The sequence below is a fragment of the Volvox carteri genome (genome assembly GCF_000143455.1).
Source record: "Volvox carteri f. nagariensis unplaced genomic scaffold VOLCAscaffold_30, whole genome shotgun sequence".
In the NCBI taxonomy this organism is placed as follows: Eukaryota; Viridiplantae; Chlorophyta; class Chlorophyceae; order Chlamydomonadales; family Volvocaceae; genus Volvox; species Volvox carteri.
Window position 1 is genome coordinate 720193 of NW_003307573.1, and position 14179 is coordinate 734371.

A 14179-nucleotide genomic window follows, 5' to 3' on the forward strand; every position below is an offset into this window, starting at 1 on the left:
CGTGTCTTGTGGGTTGGGGTTCGAAAGGAAACGGGCGGTGCGCCGCTCAGCGCCCGTCGAGCGTCGTCAACGGGACCAGCACCCGCCGGAATCCCAACCCTCGCAGCCCACCCCTCTCATTACCCAAGACCAGGCAGCCTGTGTGTATGATGTGTGAAACAGGGGGGGTATATCTTCGCCCGTGGCAGCTACTCGGCGAAACCCTGCCTTCCCCGGTATTTCGGGGCACCCTCATCCAGTCACCCTAGTCAACTTCTCAGTGGATCGCTCAGGTTCCGCACCCACCACCATCATCCAAAGGAATCTGCCGGGTCGACAGCGGCCCAACTCCATTCCTGGTCGGCTCGCAGGTTAACTTTATCCCAGGTCACCACCGTCCATCAACTAGGGGCGCAATACCTTCCACCATCGGAAGGATTTTTGACCCTAACGGGTATCGATCCCGGGATCTCCCGGGGGCAATGGTCGTGTGTATGTATGTATATGTACGTGTATGTATGTATATCTACGTGTATGTATGTATGTGTATATGTCTACACCTCCCTTACCCGCACATTCCGGGTCGTAGCACTTCTGGCAGTAGCAGCCCCTAAGGAAGTCCAACAAGAAGAAGACGTGGTTGGAGCGGTGCCGGCGGCCGATGCGGTCGCAAAAATGACTGCCGGGGCCTGGGGGTTGGGGTGTTGCTGGGTGTTGAGGGGTGTTTTAAACTGGGGAGGGTAAAGAGTGAAGATGGGTGATGATGATGAAACCATGCATGAAAAACACAGCGAGGGGAGGGCAAGTGCAAGCGCGTGTCTGGGTTTTTATCTTGGCGGGGGCTAAGGGACGGTTGCGGATGGGTTGGTTGGGGCTTAGTTGAAAACCGGCACCCTCCGGCTCCGGCTCCGGCTCCGCATCATCTGGCTCCCCCTCCGCTGCAACAAACCCGAGGGGGGGTGAGAGACAGAAGCCGGCATCGGGCGCCACTGCAAGTACACAGCCCCACGTGCCGTACCTATCATGCCGTACGTCACGGATGCGCCCTCTCCACAGTATGCCATGCTGCGAACCTGATCCGAGGGGGACCCCGCGGGGGGTTGCGCGCCGCCGAGGAGAAACAGGGGGAGGAGGGAGGAGGGGAGGGAGTAGAAGAAATCATCATATGGTGCAAAAAACCCTAAGTATTCAAATCACATGGGACATGTAGGGGAAGGGGCGGGCCCGCCAACACAACAACGCATGGGGATGAAGGGCTTTAGGGCTTTTTAGGATTAGGGGAAGAATCGAGAGAGGCACTTTCCCGATGGGGTGTTTTTCGACGGAGCAGTGTCGGCATCGGGCAACTCGCCCACGCGTTGAATTGTCGAAAGATGGCCAGATCTCGACAAACGACTCGCGGCGTCTCAATGATCCCATTGACGTAAGGGAATCACCACGGACTCCGAGACTCACTTCCTAGGCTATCAATACATCGCAACACCTCTTGGGGACGATGGTGCTGCAAAACGCGACCGCCTTTTTTTCGGGCATTTCCCCCCAACGAACCCCCACCCCGCTTCCACCCCCCACCCCCACGAGGAGCTCCTCTCTCACCACCCTTTCCTTTCCCCTCCGTACACCCTTTCCCCCCCCCCTTCTCTAACCATCCCCCCTTCCCCCCCTTCCCTCCGTTCCCCCCTCCATGCCGTACAACCCCTGCTCGTACCCCTCAATCCCCCAGGTGCGCGAACCACCCCACCTGCGCCTCCGCCCCACTCCCCCGGTCGGTAGCCATTGCCTCCACGAACGACACCGCCCCCGCAGCGAGGCGCTGAAGAGCCGTACACCCCGGCGGGAACCCGGAACTGGAATCGGAACTGGAATTGGAACTGGAACTGGCAGCACCGGCGGCCGCCGCCGCCGCCGCACCACCACCACCACCGTATACCTGAAACGGCTGCGGCTGCGGCAGCAGCGGCTGCGGCAGCAGCGGCTCCGCCGCCGCCGCCGCCGCCACCTCACGCAAATCTGGCGGTTCTGCCGCCCACGCCACCCTAATTGTACGACAGGTGCCGCTAGGCAACACCATGCTTATGCAGCCATCGTACACACTAAGGGTTACCTGGCCAGGCCTGGGGCGAGGGATACCATAACCCCGGGAACCGCCGCCGCCGCCGCCGCCGCCCTCGACGAAGCGTTGGTGGTTGTGGTGGTGGTACTGATGGTGCATGTGAATGCCGCGGAGAAGCTGCATGGGTGAGAGCAGCAGCAGGGGGGGACAGACAGCAGTACTCGCAGCAATACTGCCAGTATTAAACCTCGCCCACACGGCGCCAACCATCACGGCATGGTGTAGTACACAATGCCGTACACTTGTTCACATTTTCAGACTTAGGGTACGGCAAAGGCGTTATGATGGAATCCCCGCTCCTCCCTCCTACCTGCACTCCCGCCAGAAAGCCAGGCGGCACCTCCAGTAGGCCGGCCCCAGGATGCACGTTGCAGATAAGGGAGGCTAGGAACAGCTGCTGAGAGGTGAGAGGGGGAGGAGGTGGAGAGGGAGGGAGCGGGGAAGGGACATCACATCCCATCGCCGCGCTGGCCGCACTCGCCCCCATCCCGGACTCTGGCGGGCCTGTAGAAGCAGTAGCAGCTCCGGCCGTGGCCTGCGGGTGCCGTGGCTGTAGTTGCGGTTTCATCATGATGAAGCGACCCGTGGGTCGCAGCACTGCTTCCTTCCCCCCTTTGGAGCACCAAATCATTCGGAAGTGGCGGCCCCGGGAGTACACCGCGGGGTCCACGATGCAGGCGGTGGCGCCCCCGGGGCCTTCACCGGCCTGGGGCGCGTAAAAGGATGTAAGGGCGCGGGGGCGGTTGTGGTTGTGGTCGTGGAGGGGAATGCCTTGGAGGGTGCAGTGCGGAGAGGACCTGGGGCACCTGATGGGTGAACACGGAATGGGTCCCGGAGGGGCCCGGGAGGGAACTACACCCTCCCCGGAGGGGGGTAGGGGGAAGGAGGGGGGGAGGAGGGGAAGGAGAGGGGGAGGAGGGGAAGGAGGAGGGGAGGAGGGGAAGGAGGAGGGGAGGAGGGGAAGGAGGAGGGGAGGAGGGGGGGAAAGACGAACCACGAACGAGTGAAGCTGCTGCCAGGGCAAGAGTGTACCAGACGTAGAGCTGACCAAAAGGCGTCCGTGGGGTAGGGGGGAAGGGTTGGGGTTAGGTTAGGATACCACGGGCAATTTTTCACTCTCAACCGTCAACCGCCAATGGACCAACACGCTGCGGTGTGTTAACGAACAATAACTGAACAACCATACCAGAAGCCGCACAGCTACACACACATTCATGCACCCCGTCCCCTGGGCCCCCCATTCAACTCGTGGTGGAGGGGGGTAATATTCGTTCTTGCGATAAAGCTCTTATTATTATTCGTGACTGGATGACTATTTTATAGCATTTGTTCATATGGTGGTCCTATGGCTTAATGGATAAAGCGCCGGTCTACGGAACCGGAGATTCCAGGTTCGATCCCTGGTAGGATCGATTATCACAGAAGTAATGTCTTTTACATAGGAAAACGTTGCGAGCTGACCAGGAATCGAGATTGATCATCTGGCAGATTCCGTTAGACGCTGGTGGTGGGTGCGGAACCTGAGCGATCCACTGAGAAGTGGGCTAGGGTGACTGGATGAGGGTGCCCCGAAATACCGGGGAAGGCAGGGTTTCGCCGGGTAGCGTATGCCCCCCCCCTGTTCCACAAATTATACATTCTTTCGTCAAGTCCGGCATGGACTCACCTTGAGAAGGAACAGCCCATCAGCTTGAAGCACCGGTCTGCGGGTTGGGTTGGGTTGGGGTTTTAGGGTTTTAGGGTTTTAGGGTGGCGGAGAACAGCGGTGAATGGGATGGGTGGGTGCTGATGACGTCGCCACATGTAAATGACATGCAGCGGCCATGGGGTGAAGTTGTGATGGAAGTTGGAAGGTGGTTAATTAGTAGTTGGATGGCGGCTCGATGGTAGTTGGAAGGTAGTTATTACGGGGCCATTTCCCCTCACCCCCTCCACCCAGCCCACCTCAGTCGGGCCTCTATAGCTCCTGCCACGCCATTATGTGCCAGCGCCACGTCGGGCAGCCGTACAATTAGGTGGCGGGAAAACTTGTCGACCAGAACAGCCGCGGGGGCTGCGGAAGGTGAGGGTGAGGACGAGGACGAGGGTGAGGAGGACGGATGCACAGGATGAGAAAGTGCACGGGCACAGGAAACAGCAGCCGCGGCGGCGGCGGCGGCGGCGGCGGCGGCAGCGGTGCTAGTCGCCATTGCCATTGCCGTTGCTTCTGCTGCTGTCCTGGTACTGTTAGAGGCGGTGTTGTCTGGCGACGTGTCAACAGCACCAGCAGCAGCAGCAGCAGGTGCAGGTGCAGGTGCGGTGGCTCTGTGTTGTCGTTGTCGTCTGTTGAGCACTTCTGCCTCCGTCACTGACTCCAGCTCTAGGACGTGGCGGGCGGGACACAGCTGGACACCCCACGTGGACCTGGACGAGCGAGTGGTTGGGGTGGTTGCGGTGGTTGGGGTGGTTGGGGTGGTTGCGGTGGGGGAAGGAGAGAGGGCGTAGGAAATGGTGTTCCGGGTGCCGGACTCCGGGGGGCACTCGGCGGCGGTCGGCGGGGGAAACACTTCCGCTGCTTCTTGGGACCATCGACGACTTTGTTTTGCATACTTGCAACACAATCACATTCCCCCCTTTGTTACTGCAAAACACCGCACCCCCCCTCGACCCCAATTAGATTACCACCCCTTCCCTCGCCTTAATAAAGAAATCCTTCCCTCCCCACCCGCCACATACAGACGTACATACACGAAACCATACACGTACGGGTAAAGAGAGGAACATATACCCCCCACCTCAACAGCTCCCCCAGCCTGTCCAGCAGTCCGTCCACCAGCAGGTCCCCCTCCGCTCCGGGGTTAGCGCCCTGACTGAACTCGATGTCAAAGTAGAGGTGGCAGGGCCGGTCGGGCCGGATCAACTAACCAGGGAGTGGGAGTGGGAGTGGGAGTGGGAGTGGGAGGGGAAGAATGGGATGATGCAAGAGGAAACCAAGGGGATCAACTGCCGACGACGTCCAATGTACGGCAAACTGTCGTAGGAGTCACAGCAAAGACGCAACTGCCCGTGGTTCCGTTGCATTGTGTGGAAGACCGCCAAGGGAGGAAGGGGGAAAGTGGGTTAGGCTGTCGTACGTACTATTACCAGCGACCTGTCATCACCCGGGGGGACGGAAGTGTTGGGAGAGGTGGCAACCGGGAGGGGAATCGAAACCCACGAAACCCCACCTCCAACCCCTCCCTCCACGAACCCCACCTCGGCAGTCAGGACACTCACTACCCCCTTAACTACTCCCATCCCCCCCCACACACACAAAATCTCCCCCTACCGCCCTATCCCCGCTCACTCACTCCCAAACCCCCTTTTCCGTACACTTTCCCCATCTCCCAGTTGGAGCCGCCTGGCGCCAGTGAGGGGCTCGTAGAAGAGCCCCTTTCCCCCCCCGCCCACGAACGACATTCACAGATGCCGCCCCACAACAACAACAACACCCCATGCCGTACGCCGTACGACGCTCGTACCTCGTAGAAATGGCGTTGGGTGGCTTGGAGGTTTTGGAAGCGACGCCAGACGCCCTGCGGTTCCGTGTGTGGAGCCCGTGTATTGGGGGGGGGGGCGGGGGGAGCGGGGGGAGTGTGTCTGCGCGTGTGTGTATGTGTCTCTGTATGTGCGTGTGTGTGCCTATGTGTGTATATGTGCATATGTGTGTCTGTATGTCTGTGAGATATACAAGAAACAATAATCAACTGGCGAAGCCCGATGTCGGGGAGGGGGGGACGGGTTTTGAAGTTACAAAAGTCAACAAAAGTCAAAGAAGCAACTTTGAAGGGAGGAAAGGCTGAGAGGCATGGGGAATGGGGCGTAGGAAACGGTAGCGTGCCAGAATGGGTTTATATCTCCCACCCCACCCCACCTCCGCACAACCCCCTCCCCCCGCATCGACCCCCCCTGGAGACTCGCACCCGGTAAGTGGTAGCCACGAAGTGCCGGGAGAAGTCGGAAACTCCGCCACCATTACCGCCGCCGCCGCCACCGCCGCCATGGCCCCGGGGGCCCCCCTTCCGATACTCCCGGGCAAAAACCCGCACAGCCTCTAACGGCCGCCACGGACGGGCGGCTGCGGCAGTGGCAGAGGCGGCGGCAGTGGCAGTAGCGGCGGTGGCTCCGCCGCCACAGCCGCCACCCGCCGGGCTGCCGTCTGCCAACGCGACTGCTGCAGGAATGGCGACGGTGGCGGCGGCTGCGGCGGCTGCCGTACAATCAGCAGCGGCATCGGCAACCCGCGGGGATTTTCTCCGCCTCTGCTCCTCCTCCTCGTCGTCCTCCTCCCCCTCCCCTTGCTTTCCCTTTTTCTCCTTCCCCTCCTCCGCCTCCTCCTTCCCCTCTCCCTCCGTCAACGCATCCCGTGGCTGCCGTACGCTAGGGTTAGTGGCTTCCTGTCCGGTGAGGGGGGAAAGGGGAGAGGGGAAGGGGGGTTGGAGCAGAACCCCTAAGGGGGCACCACACGACGTGTATTGCCGCCCCACCCACCCACCGCCGTCCCCCCCGACGCCAAACCCCCCTCCGGGACTCCCCGGGACCCCCCGATCATTGCGCCCGCCTCTGTTTGGCCTCAACTTAACCCCCCTTACACTCACTCACACTCACACATACACATACACACACACACAACACCCGGCCTCCCGCGGCCCTCCTCCTCTTCCCCTATCCCCGGAGTGTGTCCGTCCATCCATGGCATCAGCATCACTCAGCGTCACTGCGGTTCGTCTTACCCGCTTTCTTTCCCCCCCCCCCCACCCTTCCCGCTCACCCGCGCAAGAAAGGGGCCAGCTGCCGCGGCCCCGTGTGTTTCCGGGTTTTGCTGTGTCGGTTGGAGTGTCGGTTGGAGTGGGGGCACTGCTGGAGTTGGTGGAGTTGGTGGTGTGTTTTTGGCCATCCAAGTGGACAGAAAGCTCCACCGCTCCGCAAAGGAGGCGAAGTTCGTCGTGGCGGCGGCTCGTTGCAGGGCGGTGAGTACGGCCCTGGGTACGGCATTGGCCCAGTCCGCGAACTCCACCGCGTGTCGCTGAAAGGGGAACACCTGGGGCGGTTTTGTTGGTTGGAGGGGGGTGGGGGTGGAGATCGACGGGGGGGATGGGGCCGGGGGGCAGGCGAATTGTATGCAATAAACAATACTTGCATACACAAACATACATACGAACATACATACGTCTGTACACACCTCGTACACGTCGGGAGAGCCATCCCAAAACCCAGGGGAGCACTCCTCCCCCACTAGCACCGACTGCACTGACTGCACTGCTGTGTGTGGTGCTTTTGGAGGTGCTGGGGGTGCTGCTGGGGGTGCTGCTGGGGGTGGTGGCGGCGGCATCCTGGGAGGGTTCGTCACAGCAAGTTGATGCGGCGGCGGCGGCGGCGGCGGCGGCGGCTGTCGTCGTGATTTGCTTGCTACGGGAGACCGTGCCGTACCAGAGCTGTCCGGGAAAAGCTCTGGCGGCGGCAGAGTCAGCGCGGCCGGCGGCGGCGCACGTGCGTTGTTCTGTACGACAGCCGGGTGGCCGTGTGGTAGCGGCGCCGCCGGCGTCGGCTGTTGCTCGGGTGGTGGTAGGTGGTGCGGCGGCTGAGGCCGAGATGGCATCGGCGGCGAGGCCGCGCGGGGTAAGGAATCCGGAAATAGGAAGTCCACAGGTACGGCACCCCGCGGCCATGAGCTGCCGCCGCCGCCGCCACCACCGTCCCCGCCGCTGCAACCCTGTCTTGGCCGCGAGCCGCGCTCCGCACATCCCGAACCTCCCGCCGCCGCCGTTGGGCTCTCTGCCCTCTGCTGCTGCTGCTGTTGCTGCGGCTGTGGTTGTTGTTGTTGGTGCTGCTGCTGCTGACAATAATGACGGTGCTGAAATCCGCCATCCATGTCCTCCCCCTCCGCCGCCGCCGCCGCTACCTCAACCCCTCCAGTGCCGCCGCCTGTCACCTTCCCCGCCACCTCCGCCGCCTCCGCCGGTGCTTCGTCAACGTCCTCGTCTTCATCCTCATCGCCGTACACGCTGTCATCGTAACAAGGCGCCGCCGCCGCCGCCACCCAGGCGGAGGAACCCTGCGTGTGCATCCAGGTATCCTCATCGCCGCCGCCGCCGCGAGTGCCGTACACACAGACGGCATGCACCGCCGCCGTTCCGTGTACGGCACAAGAGCGAGCAGCCCTCGGATGAGGATCTCGTCCATCGGCACTGCTCCTCCCCACCTCCGCCAACATCGCGCCGCCGCCCCCACCGCCGCCTCTGGTGTCAGCGTCGGCGGCCCTTGCACCTGCGACTGGCAAACTGTCCGCCGCCGCTCCCGCCGCCACCGCCGCCGCCGCCGCCGCCAGGCCTCTAGTCACCGGGTCGCGCACTGCCCGCCGTGCCCAGCATCCGACGCGTTCCGCACGTTCGTCCTGAGTGAGATCCAAATCCATCTCAAGCTCTGGATCCGGATCCAACTCCAAATTCGGATCCAAGTTGGAATCCGGTTCTGCATCCTGGCCCAAATCGGTTTCCTGGTCCCCCCTGCAATCCCCCATTGTCCCCACCACCATTTCAGGCCGACGAAACAGGCAAGACATCTCCCCTATCGGCCGCTCGGCCATGCTCTCCGATACAACTGCACCAGCCTCCGCCGCCTCCGCCTCCGCCGCCTCCATATCCTCTTCTCCCGCCGCCGCCGCCGCTGCTGCTGCTACTGCTACTGCTGGCAGTATGGGTGCTGCTACACCCTCTGCCGTCGGTGAGTGTGAAAGCTTTCGCTGCTGTTGTTGCCTTTGCAGCTGTTGCTGTTGTTGCAGCTGTTGTTGCAGCTGCTGCGGGAGCTGCTGCGGGAGCTGCTGCGGGAGCTGCTGCGGGAGCTGCTGCGGGAGCTGCTGCGGGAGCTGCTGCGGGAGCTGCTGCGGGAGCTGCTGCGGGAGCTGCAGCTGCAAAGAGGGTGGTGGTGGCGTGATGGCCATTGGTTCGGGTTCGGATCGCTGATGTGAGCGCGCTGCCGCCAGGGCCGGCGCCGGCGTGATCGCCATTTCGGCCGCCGGCTGCGGGGTCTCACAGACAACCATGACGTCGCCGCCGCAGCGGCTTCCCGCGGGCGGCATGGGCATCGGCACCGGTACGCACATCGACAAGTGCCGTACATGCCGTACATGCAACGGCGGTGTGTAGGCCAGCGGCATGGGGTCTACCCAATCTGCATGGGGCCCGCCGCCGCGCACATAGTTGAAGCCGTCTCCGTCTTTCTCCTGTACGGCATCGGGATCTGGCCCCGATTTGACCAGATGTCGTAATCTGCCCTGCCGTGTCGGCGTGGGGGTGGCCGCAATGGACGTCGTCTGTGCTGATGTATGTACCAACAACGCCGAGGAAGCTGCTGCCTCCGCCGCCGCCATCGCCGGCGACGGCGGCGGCGGCCGCATTGGCGTGACGTCCATGGGGTCTTCTGGAACCGCCGTGACGGCGGCAGCGGCGGCGGCGACGGTGTCGGCGACAACGGCAGTCGATGCTCCGTCAGCCGTCGGCTGTACGGCCTCACAGACCGTCGCTGGATCCAGCAAGGGCCCCGCCGCCGCGCACATAACCATTGTCGCCGTCGCCGCCACCGTCACCGCCGCCGCCGCTGGAGCCCCTCTCCCCCGGATCCGTTGACTTCCCCAAAGGGGGGACGCGGGCTCACCCCCCGACCGGCGGGCCGCTACCCGCAAGCTCTGGTAGGCAGGTTCACCGCCGCCACCGCCGCCGCCGTCATCGGCAACAGCAGCGGCGCTGCGGGTGCCAGCGCAGCAGTAACTGCCTGGGTCGCTGTTGGTGCTCGCTGGCTGCATGCCGCCGCCGCCGCCGTCATCATCATCATCATCGCGCCACCGCTGACGGAACTTAGCGGAAGTTCCCGTGGCTGTGACGCACACATCACATTGAGCTGGATAGGCTTCCAGCGTAGCGCCAGCGGCTGCGGCTGCGGCGCCAGCGCCAGCGGCGGCGGCGGCGGGCGATCTAGGTGCCTGCGCTGCTGTCGCGGCCGCAGCGCCATCACCGAAATCTGTAATCAGTCGGCGGCATGGGTGGACTTCCGCTGCCCGCGCCTGCTGACTTCTCTTTTGAAGCTGGATTGCCGTTTGGCGCTGCGGCTGTTGCCGCCCCTGGACCGTTTGCTGCTGTCCCAGCTGCTGCTGTTGTTGTTTGGGTAGGGGCGATGACTGCGAGTGTAGCTGTAGCTGCGGCTCGCGGAGTGGCAGATCGGATTGCGAAAGATTCGACGACAGGTGTGATGGCTGATCTTGCGGCTGTTGTGGCGGCTCTAATGACAATCGTAAGGTCTGGATTTGAGATCCAGATTGAGATCCAAGTTGAGACAGATGGGATTTAGGTTGGGATTGCGACGGAGGCTCCAGGACAGAGCAAGACTGCGACAACGACGTAGGTTGGGAATGCGGTTGTGGCTGCGGCTGCGGCTGCGGCTGCGCTTGAGACTGTGAAGTTGCAGGCACCCGAACCAGCATCAGTGGAGCCCGCCGGGACACCGGCTGGCAGAAAGTTCTGCCCGCGCTGCTGGCAATGACATCAGCTGCAGCGCTGCTCGATAGTTCTCCTCCTCCTGTTGTTGTGGTGGACAGGTTGATCTCTGCCATGGATGCAACCATGGCCGCGGCTGCGGCCTTTGTTTTGCTGCTGCGAACGGCTTCTGAGTCCCTGCTGCTGCTGCTGCTGCGCGTGCGGTCCTTCCTCTTTTGGGGTTCGCAGCACGGCCTCTGAAGTCCGGTTGTAGTGGCAGCCGTCGTTTTAGCTCGTTCCGTAGAACTTGTCATCCTACGAGTTTGGGCCCAAACGCCGCTTTGCACAAAAGTGCTGAAAGCTGTTGGGCAAAGCTTTCGCTTTTCTATGGCGAAAGCGGCCAACCTTGTTATCCTACGAAAGATAACAAGGTACAGTATTAACCAAGGCTTATCAATAGTAGTAGAGCTGAGTTTCTGCACTGCACCGGTTTAACCGGTGCAGTATTATTCGCAAACTTAGCGAATCATGCATCCCGCAAATGGAACCCCAAAAACATGCTTTGGGGCTTGCTCTTCCCATCTCGGCCCACCAAAGTATGAGGCAGGCAGGATGCGGCCTTGAAAATCAAAGCTTCAATGTTTCGATGGATCAGGTCGTGAATTTGATTCCGGAGACAATCTATTGTTGCTGATAGCAGAACGCACCATACGAAATAACAACATTTGAATCATACGTTTCAAGCCCAAGACTCGATTACAGGTTGTTCTGCCTGGGCATGCGTGTCGCGTGCTGCGAATTTGAATGCTGAGCGAAAAATGCAGAAATGCTGATGCCCTTCCGTAATCTATTTTTACAGTCAAATTCTACTGCACTATCACCAGATCTCATTCTACCTTGTAACAGCAAGGTAGGCGCCAGCTAAGCGTTGCCTCATGAAGGGGACTAGCATACATAAGACTAAGCATACATAATCCGCCTGTCGACTCCTCGGGTGTTCGAGGAGTGTTGAAATGGGAGGTGGCCCCCCATGTTATGGACGGTGTAGGACGTGATGATATCACCTTGCGAGCTGACCAGGAACTAAGTTGAGGCGCCGTTGATCCGTATGGATGCTGGTGGTGAGTTGCTGATCCCCCAACGAATACACTCTGAAGTCGGACGTGTGAACGGATTAGGGTGCCCCTCTCGCAGGGGAGAGCAGGGAACTGCCTCCAAGGGAAAGGGGGCCGCTGGTGAAGCTTAACCAACCTGTAACAACATACATGAGATCTCGTTCTCCCTGACCGTGGCTCCACATCCTTTTCCTGACTGGAACTCTGCCGCCAGGGAGCTCCGCGGGTCACCGCAACCAGCTGGGCTCGATTAACAAATTGATCTCCTTACACCGCCACAGCTCTGGCGAGCCGGGACGAGCAAGGACGAGCGATGGAGCAGCTGCCTCAACAGCCTTCCTCAACCTCCCATAATCCCCCCCCCTCACACATTCTAGAAACCTTATAAGCCCTTAATGAGCCCACACCGTGAGGTTCCATGAGTAAACTCACAGACCCTCCTCCAGGTTGGCCATACCAGTTCCACTCCAGCCGAGAGTGAGCTGCTGGGTTGGCGAGATGTGCGCTACACGGCCATCGACCTGCCTTAGGTCAAAACACCCAAGACCTTCAAGGCATAGGAGGGGCATATGGCGCCCGAGCTCTCACCATTGCGCGATGTGTGTGTGTGTGTGTGTGTTACATGGTCGTGGGTGCGTTCCCCGTACCTGCAAACCGCCCTAATACGATTTAAGGGCTCAAGGGCTGCCAGATCGCCTATAAGCACCATCCTACCTCGCACTTCAAACAAAGCAAGTAATAAAGGATACTAACGACCAAAGGGAACGATAGAGACCATTTACGTTCCAGCATCCTTGCCAGGCGTTCAGGTTCTCACTTCATAGCGTCCTTCATGTGCACGAATCACAACCATAATAAGAGCGCGAACTCTGTTGTATGGGAAATCCATTTCACATCTGATTTTGTCGTACACCGGACAGCCCAGCAAAATGTGTTTTTCATCCTCGATATGGCTATCGGTGCCGCAGCAGGGGCATACTCGCTCCTCTCTAGGTATATAACGCCGTCCCTTACGCGCTCTGTTAGCCGCCAGTGCCCAACAGCAAAGCCTTAACTGCATAAGCTTGCGGTTCGCTGAAAATGGATAAGCATTGTGATATGCGGGAGCACCTCCTTATACTTCGCCATGTGAATTCCTGGTTGCTTGGCGTCTGACGGGTACACGTCTGGCTGGACATCTAGACTCGTATGCTTCCAACCCCTGACCAATCGGTAATTGCACTCTAATACCACACCTTCTGTCAGTGGCCTGTTCATCAGCCACTCCACTCGTTCGTCTACCTCGTGTAGCCCTTGCGGGGCCTCTTTCCACACGTCGTGCCCCAGAAAACATAGAAAACGGAGGAGGAGTGTCCCACATCCGGCCCCTTCAGGGTTGGAGAGGGACTCTGCGACCTCCTATGCGATGTAACGCACACCGTGTTGTAACGCACGCCCCGATGTAACGCACACCGGGGCCAATCCACGCGCTCGCCTGCTGCCGTCGGTCGGTCGGCCCCACGACCCGTGCAACTTTTCCGAATGTGTGCGTATGTTCACAGCGAGCGGGTGAATGTGTACGTGTTTGCATTGCGGGTGGCGCAGCAGGGCGTGCGGATGTGTGGTGCACCGCATGTCGCAATTCGGGGCGCCAGCATTGTTGTTCATCGCGTCTATTTGGAGGGTAAGAAGGGGCATCAAAAGAGAGCGAACAGGCTCAATCCGAACCGTTTTCGCTTTTACATGCTCCGCGAAGTCGCAGAGGCCGTTGATGCCATGCGCTGCAGGAATTGTGAGACCCTCGCAGCCTGGTCGACAACCGCAGTGTCTTCACATGAGATATGGTTGCACGGCAAATAAATAATTTAACCATCATCGCAAAATAAGGGCCATGATTTTGCAGGGACCCGCGTGCCATGCCAGAGGAGTGGTGTAGGAATTGCCCTACATGCAAGCTCTTGCTGCAAAACTTCTTTCATAATGTAGAGTCAAGCGTGTGAATTCAGTCGCCTTGGCAGCGGCGTCTCGACGATTCCGAACGGCATCGACCGGTACGCCGCTGTCCAGAGCTCTCAGCATATGCCGTTTCCATTACACATACCACTCATGCCATGCACTAAATGGTTTACGGCTCCCAGGGATATGTCTCCCGCTGCTCAGTGCCAACATGCACGAGCGCATTTACCGTTTGGAGGACTGAGAAGCATGGCAGAAGAATTCCAGGCTAACGATTTGTTATTGAAGCACCTCCGCATCAGCATACGCGATTAAAAACTGAAACTTTGTTTATGAGTAGCGACACGCTGGCGTTACACCGTCACCTTCCGGGCATCAAAAATAGAAGTCATGAGAGTAACCCAATTGCCTAGGAAGTTCGTCCGTCCAATCCAACGGTATGTACATTAGCTGCGAGCGTTTGCACGTTGATTGAGGCCGTTGTTGGACTGCTAGTAGGGCCTTATGACCCCATATAAAGGATCAATGTGGCTCTTCTATGGCACCTTGAG

The 14179-nt window shown here is 60.1% G+C and overlaps 1 protein-coding gene across 1 annotated transcript; it reads right to left on the reverse strand.

The window, feature by feature from the left end:
• Positions 1-46: 46 nt before the first annotated feature.
• Positions 47-9671, reverse strand: VOLCADRAFT_93222 (uncharacterized protein; the record flags this gene model as incomplete). The annotated part of the gene is made up of 17 exons (XM_002952541.1): positions 47-138; positions 549-668; positions 998-1052; positions 1721-2209; positions 2403-2489; positions 2751-2798; positions 3759-3795; positions 4037-4145; positions 4356-4495; positions 4867-4991; positions 5593-5646; positions 6034-6188; positions 6255-6507; positions 6882-7151; positions 7293-7420; positions 7541-8822; positions 9237-9671. The coding sequence occupies 17 exons, from the start codon at positions 9669-9671 to the stop codon at positions 47-49; spliced, it is 3879 nt and encodes a 1292-aa protein (XP_002952587.1).
• Between the last annotated feature and the right edge of the window lie 4508 nt (positions 9672-14179).